Source organism: Quercus suber, unplaced genomic scaffold (genome assembly GCF_002906115.3).
Source record: "Quercus suber isolate HL8 unplaced genomic scaffold, Cork oak 2.0 scaffold_270, whole genome shotgun sequence".
NCBI lineage: Eukaryota > Viridiplantae > Streptophyta > Magnoliopsida > Fagales > Fagaceae > Quercus > Quercus suber.
In genome coordinates this window covers 418,170-430,987 of record NW_027069726.1, presented here as the reverse complement: position 1 = coordinate 430,987, position 12,818 = coordinate 418,170, and the positions used below count along the sequence as shown (strand labels likewise).

The 12,818-nt window shown below is 33.6% G+C and overlaps 2 protein-coding genes across 2 annotated transcripts; both read left to right on the top strand.

The window, feature by feature from the left end:
* The first annotated feature begins 1,452 nt into the window (after window positions 1–1,452).
* LOC111995099 (uncharacterized) lies at window positions 1,453–2,872 on the top strand. The gene is made up of 2 exons (XM_024026997.2): window positions 1,453–1,857; window positions 2,505–2,872. Exons 1-2 carry the CDS (start codon window positions 1,588–1,590, stop codon window positions 2,670–2,672), a joined length of 438 nt encoding a protein of 145 aa, XP_023882765.1. The 5' UTR covers window positions 1,453–1,587; the 3' UTR covers window positions 2,673–2,872.
* Window positions 2,873–5,909: 3,037 nt separating this feature from the next.
* Window positions 5,910–9,448, top strand: LOC111995077 (vesicle-associated protein 4-2). The gene is made up of 5 exons (XM_065781553.1): window positions 5,910–6,506; window positions 7,419–7,489; window positions 7,725–7,806; window positions 7,949–8,061; window positions 9,244–9,448. The coding sequence occupies exons 1-5, from the start codon at window positions 6,149–6,151 to the stop codon at window positions 9,412–9,414; spliced, it is 795 nt and encodes a 264-aa protein (XP_065637625.1). The 5' UTR covers window positions 5,910–6,148; the 3' UTR covers window positions 9,415–9,448.
* The last annotated feature ends 3,370 nt before the right edge of the window (window positions 9,449–12,818 follow it).

The following is a 12,818-nucleotide window of genomic DNA, read 5'->3' as shown; positions in this document are numbered from 1 at the left end:
TTTTGCGTTTTCCTCTTTTTTTTTTTTTTTGGCACGCGTTCCAGGAGACAAATTTTCCCGTTTATGAACAGTAGCGGTAATATTTGACTTTTAAGCCAATTTCAGCACACTAGTGGGTCCTATGCACTGTTTATAGGACTTACAAACCTCACTTTTCAATAACTTTTTCATTAAAAATGGGTACCACAGTACTATTTGTACATTTAAAAATTATTTTAATATAGTGTTTTCAGTTTTCAGAAAATAAGTTATATCCAAATAGAATCCAAATAGACTCTTAGAGTTGTTTACGATGCAACTAGCCACTTGCATGCCAAATTGTCACGCATTAAAAAGATGGAAATTGGTTTTTGGGGGCTTGTAAGGTCAGAAGACTTGGATCATCTTACAAAGTCAAAACTCCCCTTAGTTAAAAACTTAAAAATTAAAATGGGGGCAACATAATTTGGACACGTATAAAATATGGAAGGTGAAAAATTTTCCCCTTTGAATCATATAAATTCATATCTAAAGAAGGTTTATAATAAATTTTTTCAATATTGATTATATGTTCATAAATCTGTTAGACGCATATCAAAAATGTCTACAATCTAGTAAATAGCTCTACAAACGAATGGATTGGATCAAATTGAAAAAATGGAAAGATTTGTACAAATTATACATTCTTTCATCACCATTTTATGAAAAATTGTAAGGTATGAATATATTAGACACCTGTAATTTGATTGGTGAAAATTGTGAAATAGTATCTCTCCAAAAAATTATGTTTTTTTTTTTTTTTTCACTACCACGCAAATAAACCAATTGTGCTGAAACATGGAAGAGTGAACAAGCTAAAAAAAAAAACATGGTGGAAATTGATGTGGTCCTCAAGTGTAATTCTGATCATCAAAAACATAGTTGGCTTTTGATCAGAATTGGTTAGCTTTCAGAAACAGATTGACTACCCTACATGATACATCCCTCCTAAGTCTAACCATTTATTCCTTTAACCAAAAATAAATAATAAATAAAATTACTACCTACACAATAACTTTCCTTTTGTTCCTCCTCATTTGATTCCTATATCCGATATAATCTTCACATAAGAAAATTGCCATGTAATTTGGGATCAATTGATATGCATGAGCATGACCAATCTTTATTATCTACTAAGCGAAAAAGTCTTGTATACATTCAACGTCTATAATTTATGTACGTGAGACTGACATATGAGCCTCACAACTATAAGACCAACATATTAGTCTCATATAAGTCTTATATATATGCTGGACATAACTTATCAGCAAGGCCCACATGTCAGGCTCACATAAATCTTATATGCCGGACGTAACTTTACAGTAAGATTACTAGGTTTGAAATGAGCCCCCAATCTGCTTGACAGTGCATTCCCAAGGACTGACGTGGTCCAATCATATAATTGGATGTGTTCCAAATATATGATATTTACACACCCATCTCCACCACATAATGGTAACTTGCAATCAAACAAAGCCGATAAGCCTTTCTCTTCCTCATCTTCTTCTTTCCTCTACATAATCATTAGCTCCAAAAGAAACAAACCAGTTTTGCTCATAAGTGCAAAGTATGATTCTCTTGAGACCATGTAAGGGCTTCTATAACTCAACATTTCTACAAAACCCTCCCAAGCTCCACAAACGAACAATAGCACAAACCAAGTTCGCACCAAGCAATAAGGTAGTGACTGATGATAGAAGAAAACTTGGGATGGCAAGATGTATCGGAGACGAAGGAGAAAAGAAGACTGAAAGGCGAACTTTCTTGAGCCTTGAGGAAGCTGGGTTGGTGGAAATTTCTGGCTTGAGCACTCACGAACGCTTCCTTTGCCGTTTAACGGTACAATCTCCCTCTCTACACAATATGAATGCAAATTTTGTATGCAGTTTTTTGTTGAAAGTTGGTAAATGTGTAGTTGTGTTTAGATAAAAAGTAAGGTTTTAAAATGTTATATGTTAATAAATTAATTTAAAAGTTAAAAGAAAATATTGTTAACAAAGTACATTTGAGTAGTACTTTGAACTTGAGGTGAAATTTAGATACAGTTTATTAGGTGTTATAGTAAGTGTACTTTAGGTTCTCCAATAAAATTTAATTAATTTTTACATTGACCAATGTAGATGAAAATATCTTACCTTCCCCCAAAGATAATTAAACTCAACCCTAAGGCTCATTCATTAATACGATCACATAATTGAATTTTTATTCTTTACTTAGAGTGTTTTGCGAAAATATTACTAGTTGTTAAACGTTTAGGCTCTTTATCCTATTTGTAAATCTATACGGAGAAATGCAGGATAGTGTCACTCGCAAAATGGTAATATTTTACCAAACTTTCCTTGCTAAACGGTACGGTTTGAATCACAAGCATATAAGACATCATAAAATATATCATTACTACGGAACTATCATTTAAACCTATAAACCCTCCCTGTACTTGACTTTATGATTTTTAGATTTAAAATGCTCATTTAATTTTTTTGCAGATATCATCACTGAACTTACTAAGAGTGATTTCGGAGCAAGAAGGATGTCCAATTGAGGAACTGAATGCTGGGAGAGTATGTGATTGGTTTTTGAAGGATAAGCTGAAAAGAGAGCAAAATCTAGATTCCGCAGTACTTCAATGGGATGATTCTGAGTTGCAATTTTGAGCTTTTTATTTTCTATGAGTTAAAAATGGTTTTGATCTTTCATGAAATACTTAATTTGATGTGTACACTGTAAGTATTGGTTCGATTCAAAGCCACTAATCAATATACTTCTCCCCCATTTGAAAAGGGTAGGGAAGGATATTAGTCATGTGCAAGATTTTACTTGGGCATAACCATAGCTTCCTTTACTTAAAATGGCTTGACTAGTTATTATTGATTTTGAGATGTTTCACATCGGAAAAATGGCATATAATGCATATTTTCGTGATAATGCTTAGTGTATAAATATGGTGGAATAAACAAGTATTAACTACTAATTTAATGGATTAGTATTAAATATTAAATACTTTAGGGGAAAAAAGTTAGAAAATGTTATTTGCATAATAAATTTAAGGAAATATCTCATGGTAATCTTGCCATACTTCAATTAGTTTAATTAATTTATATAAAATCTTGAGTTTCATGTCTTAGGGAATGTTGTTATTAAAAAAAAAAGTTAGAATATACAAAAATTTAGTAAATTGCAGTCACCTTCTCATCTCTTAACTCCCATTCCACTCCATCCAAACATAAGGGATAGTTACATAATTGTCATCTTTATTATATAAAAAAAAAAAAAAAAAACTGCAATTAGTTTTAAATTAATCTTAACGATTTGAGTTCTTATTTGGTTTTGTTTTGTTTTTGTTCAGCCAGAAAGAAAAAGAAAAATTTTTAAAACTATATATATATTTTTAGTAAAATTGTACTTTTATCTAACTTATTTTAAAGTACAACAAATCAATAAAAATAAGTTGTACCAAACAAAACTACTTAATTTCTTATATACTAAATCATTACATAGCATTGGATTTCAACGACAATAAGTACATCACCCAACTTATTCAAATCAAGTTTTGGGTATTGAGAAAAAAATATTATAATGAACTAATCAAGCAAAGATAGTGGTTGATAAATATAAAGAATTCATGAACTTCTAGAAGGAGGGTTTCACTTGTGTCAAAGAAATGATGATGTTGCTTCCAAGTTTCTTGCTCCAATTAGTCTCTTCAAGTGAGTATAAGTGTCTTCTAAAAAAAAGAAGTGAGTATTAGTGTGTCAAAACCCTTGAAATTTAATGGCATTGATTGGTCTCATTTATAATGAGAATTATGACTCAAATCTATCTACCCATTTATTGTAACAATTAGTAATTAAAAAAAAAAAAACATAAATGTTAAAGGCTCATATTTTTGCAAAAGAAATGACTATTGCAACAACAAAATATTGACTTGACTACTATCAAGCGAAAATTGTATTGACTTATGAGTATGTGAGTCCCGCATAATCTATATATTTATGAGTGATTCGCTCTATAAAACAGGGTTAAGATATATTTTCTTACTATTTACAACGTCAAGTCCTCAACAAACAAACTTATAAATTCTGCTTTTAGTTTTTAGCTTTTGTGCACAACTTTTTAAAACTCTAAAATTTTTCATTTTTCTTATTTTTTAAGTATAAATATACTTTAGCACACTTTTAGCAAAAACTTAGATTACTTTGTGAGTTACCCAAATCATGGAATGGGCTTAAAAGATAACTTTTTTTTTTTTTGCTAGGAGACACACCTATAGAAAGAAGCTATAGTGAAGGAGCAAGAAGGCCCAATCTTCTGTTGTGTGTGGATGCTGGTAAACATGCCCTTGAAAGTTGAAACAGTCTTTCCCACTGCAAATATTTATTAAAGAGATATATACATTCTTGTTCCCCCAGTGGCTAGTGAAAGCATTGAGTCCACCAATTTTCACCACACCCACTTTCAAAATTTCAAAATTGATTTCTAGTGACACTTCAGTGGATGCCATGGGCCCCTGTTTGGTCTTGCACCTGCTCTCTAATAGCCTCTAATTTTGGACTTAAACAATGATTTGGTATTCTTTCTTTCTTTCTTTTTTTATTTTTTATTTTTTATTTCATTTATTTTTATTTTTTATGGGTATGTGATATTCTTTCAATTAATATATCATCAATTTTGCACATTATTCACAAATCTCACCTCCAATTTAGCCGCGATTGATTGCCACTAGTGAACTTGGTGTAGTATGCCTCATATTTTGCATCAGCTTGGAAATTAAATAGTGAAGCCTCTTCGTTGAGTTGTAGTGACCTATGCACTATTTTCTCGTGTTCATATTCAATCCAGTTCTTAATCAATGACCCGAAAACGCGTAGGTAAACTAATACTACAATTCCTACCATAAAAAATAATTAAAAAAAAAAACCCCACCTTTGAACTGCTCTTATTTTTTATTCGCCCAATAAATTACATTTGTTGTCTCCCAAATTCAAATATGGGGTCAATCATTAAACCCAACCCTCAATTATTGAACTATATATATGACAAAAGTTTTAAATTCTCTCACATAACTCATTCTTAAATTGTCTAAAACACACTTTTAATTATAAAATCTATCATCCATCTGTAAAATATACTGACTACTAAATTATTATATTCTAAAAAATTTTAAAAATGTGAAATATAAAAAGTTTAAAACAAAATAAGAACAACCTTTAAATTTTTATTTATATTTTCTAAATTAAGAGTTTTAAAGCTTGCAAGTCTGTTTGGATTAGGTGAGAGAGAGAGGGGGAGTAGACACAATCTACTTCCATCTATTCTCCCTTTACTCTCCCTCTCTCTTTCTCTCTCAATCCAAACAAAAATTGACAACTTTTATAATATAATCTATTTAGATTGAGAAAAATGAAGGGTAATAAAATAGAGTTAACCCAAATTTAACCTATCTACTTAGTAAAGTAAAGTTGGTCAACTCAACTCTGCTGAGTTTACTCCTCCCCTTTCTCCCAATTCGAACAAAAATTAACAACTTTAATGGTCTATTTAAATTGAAGGAGATGGATGAGAAGTAGATGAAAGAAAAGTAGTGTTGACTCAAAATTAATTTATTTTCGTCTAACTTCACTCTTCTTTTTTTTTTTTTTTTTCCCCAATCCAACAAAAACATAGAATTAGGAAAGAAAAAAAAGAAGACAAATCCAATTATCCCAAGTCAACACCCTACGTCAACGACTCGTCTTTAACGCCACCAACCTGCAGAAAAGACCACCCAATAGTTTTGATTCATTCCCAATCCTTCACAAACCCGACGTCGTTTCAATAGCCACCTCGGGGTCCCCCAATCAAGTACTGCCAAAAAGCGTACAGAAAGAAAGCACAATCACACAAAAGCACACGGACTTCAAACCTCATCACTTAAATACGCTTAAATCCTCTCCCCTTGAATCCGACTCACACACCTCTGCAACCAAAGCAAACGCAAGAACACCGAAACTTCCATTTCTTACAATTTCCAATTCTGACTGGGACTCAGTCAGTGAGTCAATCAATCAAACAAACAAAACGACACTGTTTTCCACCCCCTTCCTCATGCTCTAAAAAGCCTCAAAACCACAACTACCAAACGCACCACTACATGGCCATAGCTGAAGAGCAGCAGCAGCAGCAGCAGCAGCAGAAATCTCCATCAGACGGAAAAGTGTGGAACTTCTTCAAGCTACCTTTCCGTCACTCCAATACGACGCCGTCTTCTTCTCACAGCGCTCCTCTGCCTCATACGAATAACAATTACAGTGCTAATCATAGCACCGTTTCAAATAGTAACAACAACAGTAATATTATTAATATGAATAACATCAGTAATAATAGTCATCATCTTCAGGTTGAAGGATCGAACCCACCCGGTTCAAGCTCGGTTTCTTCGGTAGCCAGGTCGCTTCTTCCGGCTCGGCGTCGACTCAAGCTCGATCCTTCTAATAAGCTCTACTTTCCCTGTAAGTTTTTTTTTTTTTTTAATATATATTCATTTTTGGTGTTCAATAATTTGATCTCGATCTATTTTGGCTTTGGTGATTTTTGTTTGACCGAAAAAAAAAAAAAGCTAGTGAATATTGACTATAAAAATTGACCGCAAAAATAGCAAGATAAAAGCTTTTTATCTGTTTTGATTTTTTTTTTTTTTGGTTAGAAAGTTATTGTGTTGTTATACTGGTTGTTGTTCAATCTTACGTGGCATGCTTTTTTTTACTAATTATAGAAAAATTTTCTTTAATTGATAATTAAGAAGATGTGGTATAGAAATCTTGAATCTAATTGGGTTATGTGAAGTACAAATACAATGCAGGGAGAATTAATGGTAAACCTAGGTGGGTTGCAGTTAGCTTAATCAGTAAAGTTTTTGTCGTCTAATTAGGGACCTAGGTTCGAATCGCGTTGTAAGCATAAAATTAGGCTGTTTGGGTTGGAATAGTAAGAGCTATTATTATGGAGCAGACGCCGTAGTTTCAAATCCCAGTCGATTAAATAATTGAGTGAGTTTAGACTTAGATCAATTGTTAGGATAAAAATGATTTTCAATGTTCTAAAATGTTTTGCTACCTAAGAATTTTCCTTGATATAATAACATGTTATGACACTACATTAAGCCAATGCACGTCAACCTATGTTATATCAACCACTTGCTCTTATGATTACCTTGATGTACTCCAACAATGTTGATAATCCAAGATCAAATGTATCAGGACCTTACACTGAAATGTTTGTGTGATGAATCATGTTTTGCCCCTTTTTTTTTTTGGGGGGGGGGGTGATTTGTGTTCTTCGGATAATAGTACCTGCTTATTGGATTCACTTATTCTTGCCTGACGATTTACTTTTTTTTTTTTTGGAAATAATTTCTTTTGAAGATGAACCTGGCAAACAGGTAAGGAGTGCTGTTAGAATTAAAAACACAAGCAAGTCCAATGTAGCCTTTAAGGTAATGAAATTTCATTTTCTCCTTATGTTTATGTTTTTGTGGTTTTTACTTGTAATGGATTATAGGCTCTTATATTATGCGTTGAAATTAGGAGAATGTCATAGATATTCACGGTCTCTGTACAAGACTATTTCCCATAATAGCATGTTTTAGTTGATTGTGTCATTATAAGGAGTGCTTGAGCAAACCTTTTAAATTTCTAATGAGTTTTTATTTTAATTTTTCCTTGCTTTAGTTCCAAACAACTGCACCAAAAAGCTGTTTCATGCGTCCTCCTGGGGCTATTCTTTCTCCTGGTGAGAGTATCATAGCTACTGGTAATAACCACTTTACCTCTCATGCATTTCTTTCATTTTAATGATATTGAGCCTTTGGGAAGATAATATAACAATTTGGTCATCTGTCTGTTTGTTGGATATATTTCCTAGTTTATCCTTTTGATTTGGATATATATGCCAGTATTCAAGTTCGTGGAGCAGCCAGAAAACAATGAAAAACCAGAAAAGAGCAAGCTTAAGTTTAAAATAATGAGCCTTAAGGTCAAAGGAGTAACAGATTACATACCTGAGCTGGTGAGTTTCACTTTCCGATTAGCTATTATATTACATGCGAATTTGATGAACATATTCATTATGGACATGAACATGTATATTCTTGGTGGCCAGACCATGATTGGGTAAAATTATCCTAAATTGTTGCATACATAATTTCTTTCTATTGGTGGCATACGTATAATTAGAGCCGTTCAAAAACCTGATCCACCCAAAAAAAACTTACGGACCTGATACAACCCAGCCCGTTTTGGTCTGTTTTGCAGATTAAGTTGGTCGGAATTGGGTTCTATAACCCGCTACCCCAAACCCAACTTGTTCCTGTTGGTTTTTGGGCCGACTCCTTTCAATTTGATTAACCCAAACTTTCTGAATCCCATCTCTTAAGTCCTATTGCTCTCTCTCACCATCCTTGTCCACCATGCCTCACCCCCCTCCTTGATTCTCACTGTCCCTCCCTCCTTGCTCACCTCTTCATTTCAATCCACTCACCCTCGACACTGTTTTACTCTTGCTGTTGTCATTGACAAGGCAAGTTGATGGCACTGACTGTTTCCGACCAGAACTCAAAAAGGAAGTTTGGCTAACCCGATCCTTTTCCAACAGTGTCAATTGCAACTTTCAAACCCAATGTGATCAAGTTAGGTGGTGGGTTGATCTTCAACCCAACCAAACCCAACCTGTGAACACCCTTAAGTGCAAACTATCATTAGATTGATAGGTACTGAAGGACAGTATATATACAAGCTTTTTTATTAAATTTCTTTCAGATTCTAATGGGATGTTTGAGCAATTAGGAAACTGAATGCTATTAGTCTGCCTAGTAGATCAGATTTCTTCTTCTTCTTCTTCTTTTGGCTAGGGCCTTGAGGATGTCCTTGTACCAATGAATTGTGAAATGCTATGGTTACTAAAATATGTTTTATTAGTTTATTGCAGATCAACCTGCAGCTCCAAATAGAATTGCTCTGTGTAATCATGATGTACCTCTTGATTGGGCTCTGAACCATTTTACTATTCAGTCTTAATCAAATTCTGAGTTGCTTGCCACCTCTATTGGATGATTACGTTTCCTGCATGTTCTATTCCTTACTTGTTGCCTCTTTAATAATTGTTGTACTGCACAAAAACATTTTTCTAAACTGTTCTTGGTGAACTAATCTTTGTTGTTGTATTTCCCATCTGCCCTTTCTTTTTCTTCAGTTTGATGAGCAGAAGGATCAAGTAGCAGTAGAGCAGATATTGCGGGTTGTCTTTCTAGATCCAGAGCGTTCCAGCCCTGTAAGTACTATTGTCATTAATTTTAAATTTCAGTATGATTGCTTCTGCAACTGCGGTGTATTTACTATTAACATGCATAAAATACATATGTAGAGCATTCCTGTTATGAGGTTTAATTTTTTTTTTTTTTTTTTTAAATGAGTTTTGAAAAATAAATTTTATCCACGTTAATGAGCGATGTTATCCTAGCTCAATAAACACTTCGAAAAAATTGACTTTCAGCCACTGAGAAGATGTGAAGGAGAGTTATGGCTGTTGCGTTGGTAGACTTTGCCATGCTTTTTTATTTGCTTCTCTTTTTCAATTTCTAATAGAAACTTTGTTGTGGGTTTTGGTCTTCAAAGAAACTCCAATTTATAGTAGAAAATCTGAGAAAAGACCAACAGAGAGTAGCCAAAATAATAGTTGTCATTTGCGTTCTCTATGCAGCCGAATTCTTGGTTCTAACTTCTTATTATTAAGTTGTTGCCCCTCAAAAATTATATGGCGGATTGCACAAAACATTGGACAACAATGTTTTTCGTTTTCTAGTTTTTTCTGTTTTTATCCTTTTTTTTTTTGGCCGTTAGCAATGATAGGGGACACAACATGATAATCAATATGAAGGAAGAAAAATCTTCTTTTTACATAGGGGAGACGCTATACAGCCAATGAGTGAGCCTCTAAATCGAGCCATCCTACATCAACAAAAGGTAGTTTTTTGACAACCAAAAAATGGATGGAGGGGTACATGAGATTTTTTTTTTTCTATACGCTCCCCATCACTGAATTCGAACATAGGACCTTGACCTCTCAAACATATAGGATTGAGTCCATGACTATTAGACCAAACACCCCGGTGGTTCAACAAAAGGTAGTGCTACTATCAATTTGATCATCTATATATATTAATATTAGTTTCTTTTTAATCAAAGAAACATGACAATTTATTTGGTATTGAAGTGTGCTTTTTTCAAATTCAATGGTATGGTCAAATCCTCTGTACCCTCAAAGTTTTAAGGGTGTTTATTACGATAGATGCTACTATAGGAGTTACTGGACACTACCTATATTCCTATTACTTGGGCTACACAAAATTACAATATAGGAACTAGTTAAAATGTTATCAGAATTAACAGCAATAATTATACCAATTAAATGTACATTCCTTCATATATATATATATATATATATGAAACTTTAGTGCCATGTTTTTGAAGATTCCTAATAGTTCTAGTTCTACATGTTCCATTATATGTTTCTTTTGCTTTTTGTCCCCTCTAAGTCATAAACTCTTCTTTTGACTATGCCAAAATTGCTGGAGATTTCAAGACAAAAAGTGGAAAAAATTATTGTTCACGAATTACTGTTCATGACACTGTTCACTCTGAATTTTGCCTATTTAAGAGGGGATGTCCCTTAAGTGAAATTCAGAATTTTCTTCTCAGAATTCTCTTTAGAATTTCCTCCTTAGAACTCCCTTCTTTGAGAAAGCCTTCTTTGTGAGAGAGTTCACTTGTTTCTACCACTATTTCCTTGTTCCTACTATCTCTACAAACCTTATAACTAGGACTAGTTCAAACTTTATAACTGTTAACCTGTACTAAGATCTTGTATTTGCTACTACTATTGTAAGTGTTTTACTCTACTTTCAATAAGAAATATTTTCAGTTTTATGTTCATTATACTACTTGTTGCTACCGCCACCTTGGACGGATTACCGTCATACCGAACGGTTTTAAATTGCTTTCATTTACTTTAAATTGCTTTGATATATATACTGCTTGGCTGGTTCTACCGCCTCAATAATTTCAACTTGTCAGTCGCATGGCTTTGCATAGGAATATCATGGTACAACAGGTGGCGTAGGTACTGCATCATTTGAATATTGCAACATTTTTAGCCATTGTGCAGGCTAGACAAATAGAGAAATCATCAGTCAACTGCAAGAGATCAAGATTATCTTAACTAAACAGTTGCTGATTGTGGGAGTAACAGGGGGAAGTAACTTTATCAGTGAGAATTTCAAAATAGTAGTGCTAATCAGTAGAGGGAGCATCGAATGGATATCCATCGAATGGATCAAAAGGACCTTGTGGAGAATCAGAACCCTGGTCATGGGAAGTAGCATATTGATTATAGAATCCACAATATAAAATTGGCTTAAACACTGGAGTTCTCCCTAGGATGAGAAAACTTCTTGGATTACAATGATCAGCTATCCGCAAATGAGCAATGGCATTAGCATATGGTCTGGGACCAAAAACAAAAATCATGTTTGTGCTTCCAATGAAGTGATAATCTTTCCACAAATTCTGAGCAATATCAATAATTTGGTTATTAAAATTAATTTCTCCAGCATTCTGCAAGAGCATAAGGATCATCAAAGGATAATTAAGTATTTCTTTCAAACCATGGTCCTTAGTGAGTATGACCATTAATGAGAATGAGATGCTTTGAGGGTTGGACATTCATCCAGTTATCTCTTTCCCATTTTGGTAGAGTGCTCTAGCATCTGATATTAACAAAATGATTTTTTTAATCCTTTAATAGCATCTTGAATGATTTGTGAAAACTGGCTAGCTCGAAAATGACTTGTTAATCTTATAAACCTGATAAAGCCATATTCAAACATATGAGAAAGCCAGCTGGGATCACTATCAGCATCATCTAATTTATCAGCAATACATAAACCATCATCATAATTAATTAAGAGACTAGGAAATGAATGTTTCTTTTCATACACTCTGAGAGAACTCCCAAAGTGTTCTTTCTAGTCAAGCTAGATAAATACATTATCACCTTCATCAATTTCTTTAGGATCAAGAATAGTGGCTGTAACAAGTTTCTTGAAATATTTGAACCATATATATATATATATATATATATTATTTTATGGAAATTACTTTTGTTTAATTGGGGACTAGGCTACCTAGCTCTCAAATCCCAGATAACCAACACACTAGACCAAGATCCATATGCAGCCCATCAATACAGAATGGTTCGGGATATCTTAGAGAATGATTCTTTATCACATAAAACTAAAGATCCTACTAAAACGTTCAACAAATTGTTACATATCATATTGTCGAACATGAGAAGCAAACAAAATCTCTGTTCTCCATCATCTATTGTAAATTTATAGACATATTATTTTATATAACCAAAATAGCAAACAATTTTTCATTGAATATTAAATGGTCGACAGGCGACAGCCCATTTTGACATTTTGTGCTGTGATGCTTGAAGATTGCCTTAGGTCGAGTGCACAAGAGCATTAAACCCAAACTTTGCCCTTACCTCTAAGAATCATATACCTTCTTTCATTTGGTAAGCCCCAGCTCTGAGTCAAATCCTGACTCTCTTGAGTTTCTTTCCCCAATCAGCCGGCTAGCTTTGTGCCCAACAATTCAAGTACATCACTTTTTGAAGGGACTCTTCAGCCTCTTTTCTTCTGTCTTCATTGCTGCCCTGGACATGAAGTCCATCATTAGGTAAATTAATGGGGGAGAAATGTC

Coding starts and splice junctions, on each gene's coding strand:
- LOC111995099 (XM_024026997.2), top strand. CDS start 1,588: ATGATTCTCTTGAGACCATGTAAGGGCTTCTATAACTCAACATTTCTA. Junction 1,858..2,504: donor GCTTCCTTTGCCGTTTAACG/GTACAATCTCCC, acceptor ATTTTTTTGCAG/ATATCATCACTGAACTTACT.
- LOC111995077 (XM_065781553.1), top strand. CDS start 6,149: ATGGCCATAGCTGAAGAGCAGCAGCAGCAGCAGCAGCAGCAGAAATCT. Junction 6,507..7,418: donor TAATAAGCTCTACTTTCCCT/GTAAGTTTTTTT, acceptor TTTCTTTTGAAG/ATGAACCTGGCAAACAGGTA. Junction 7,807..7,948: donor TGAGAGTATCATAGCTACTG/GTAATAACCACT, acceptor TATATATGCCAG/TATTCAAGTTCGTGGAGCAG.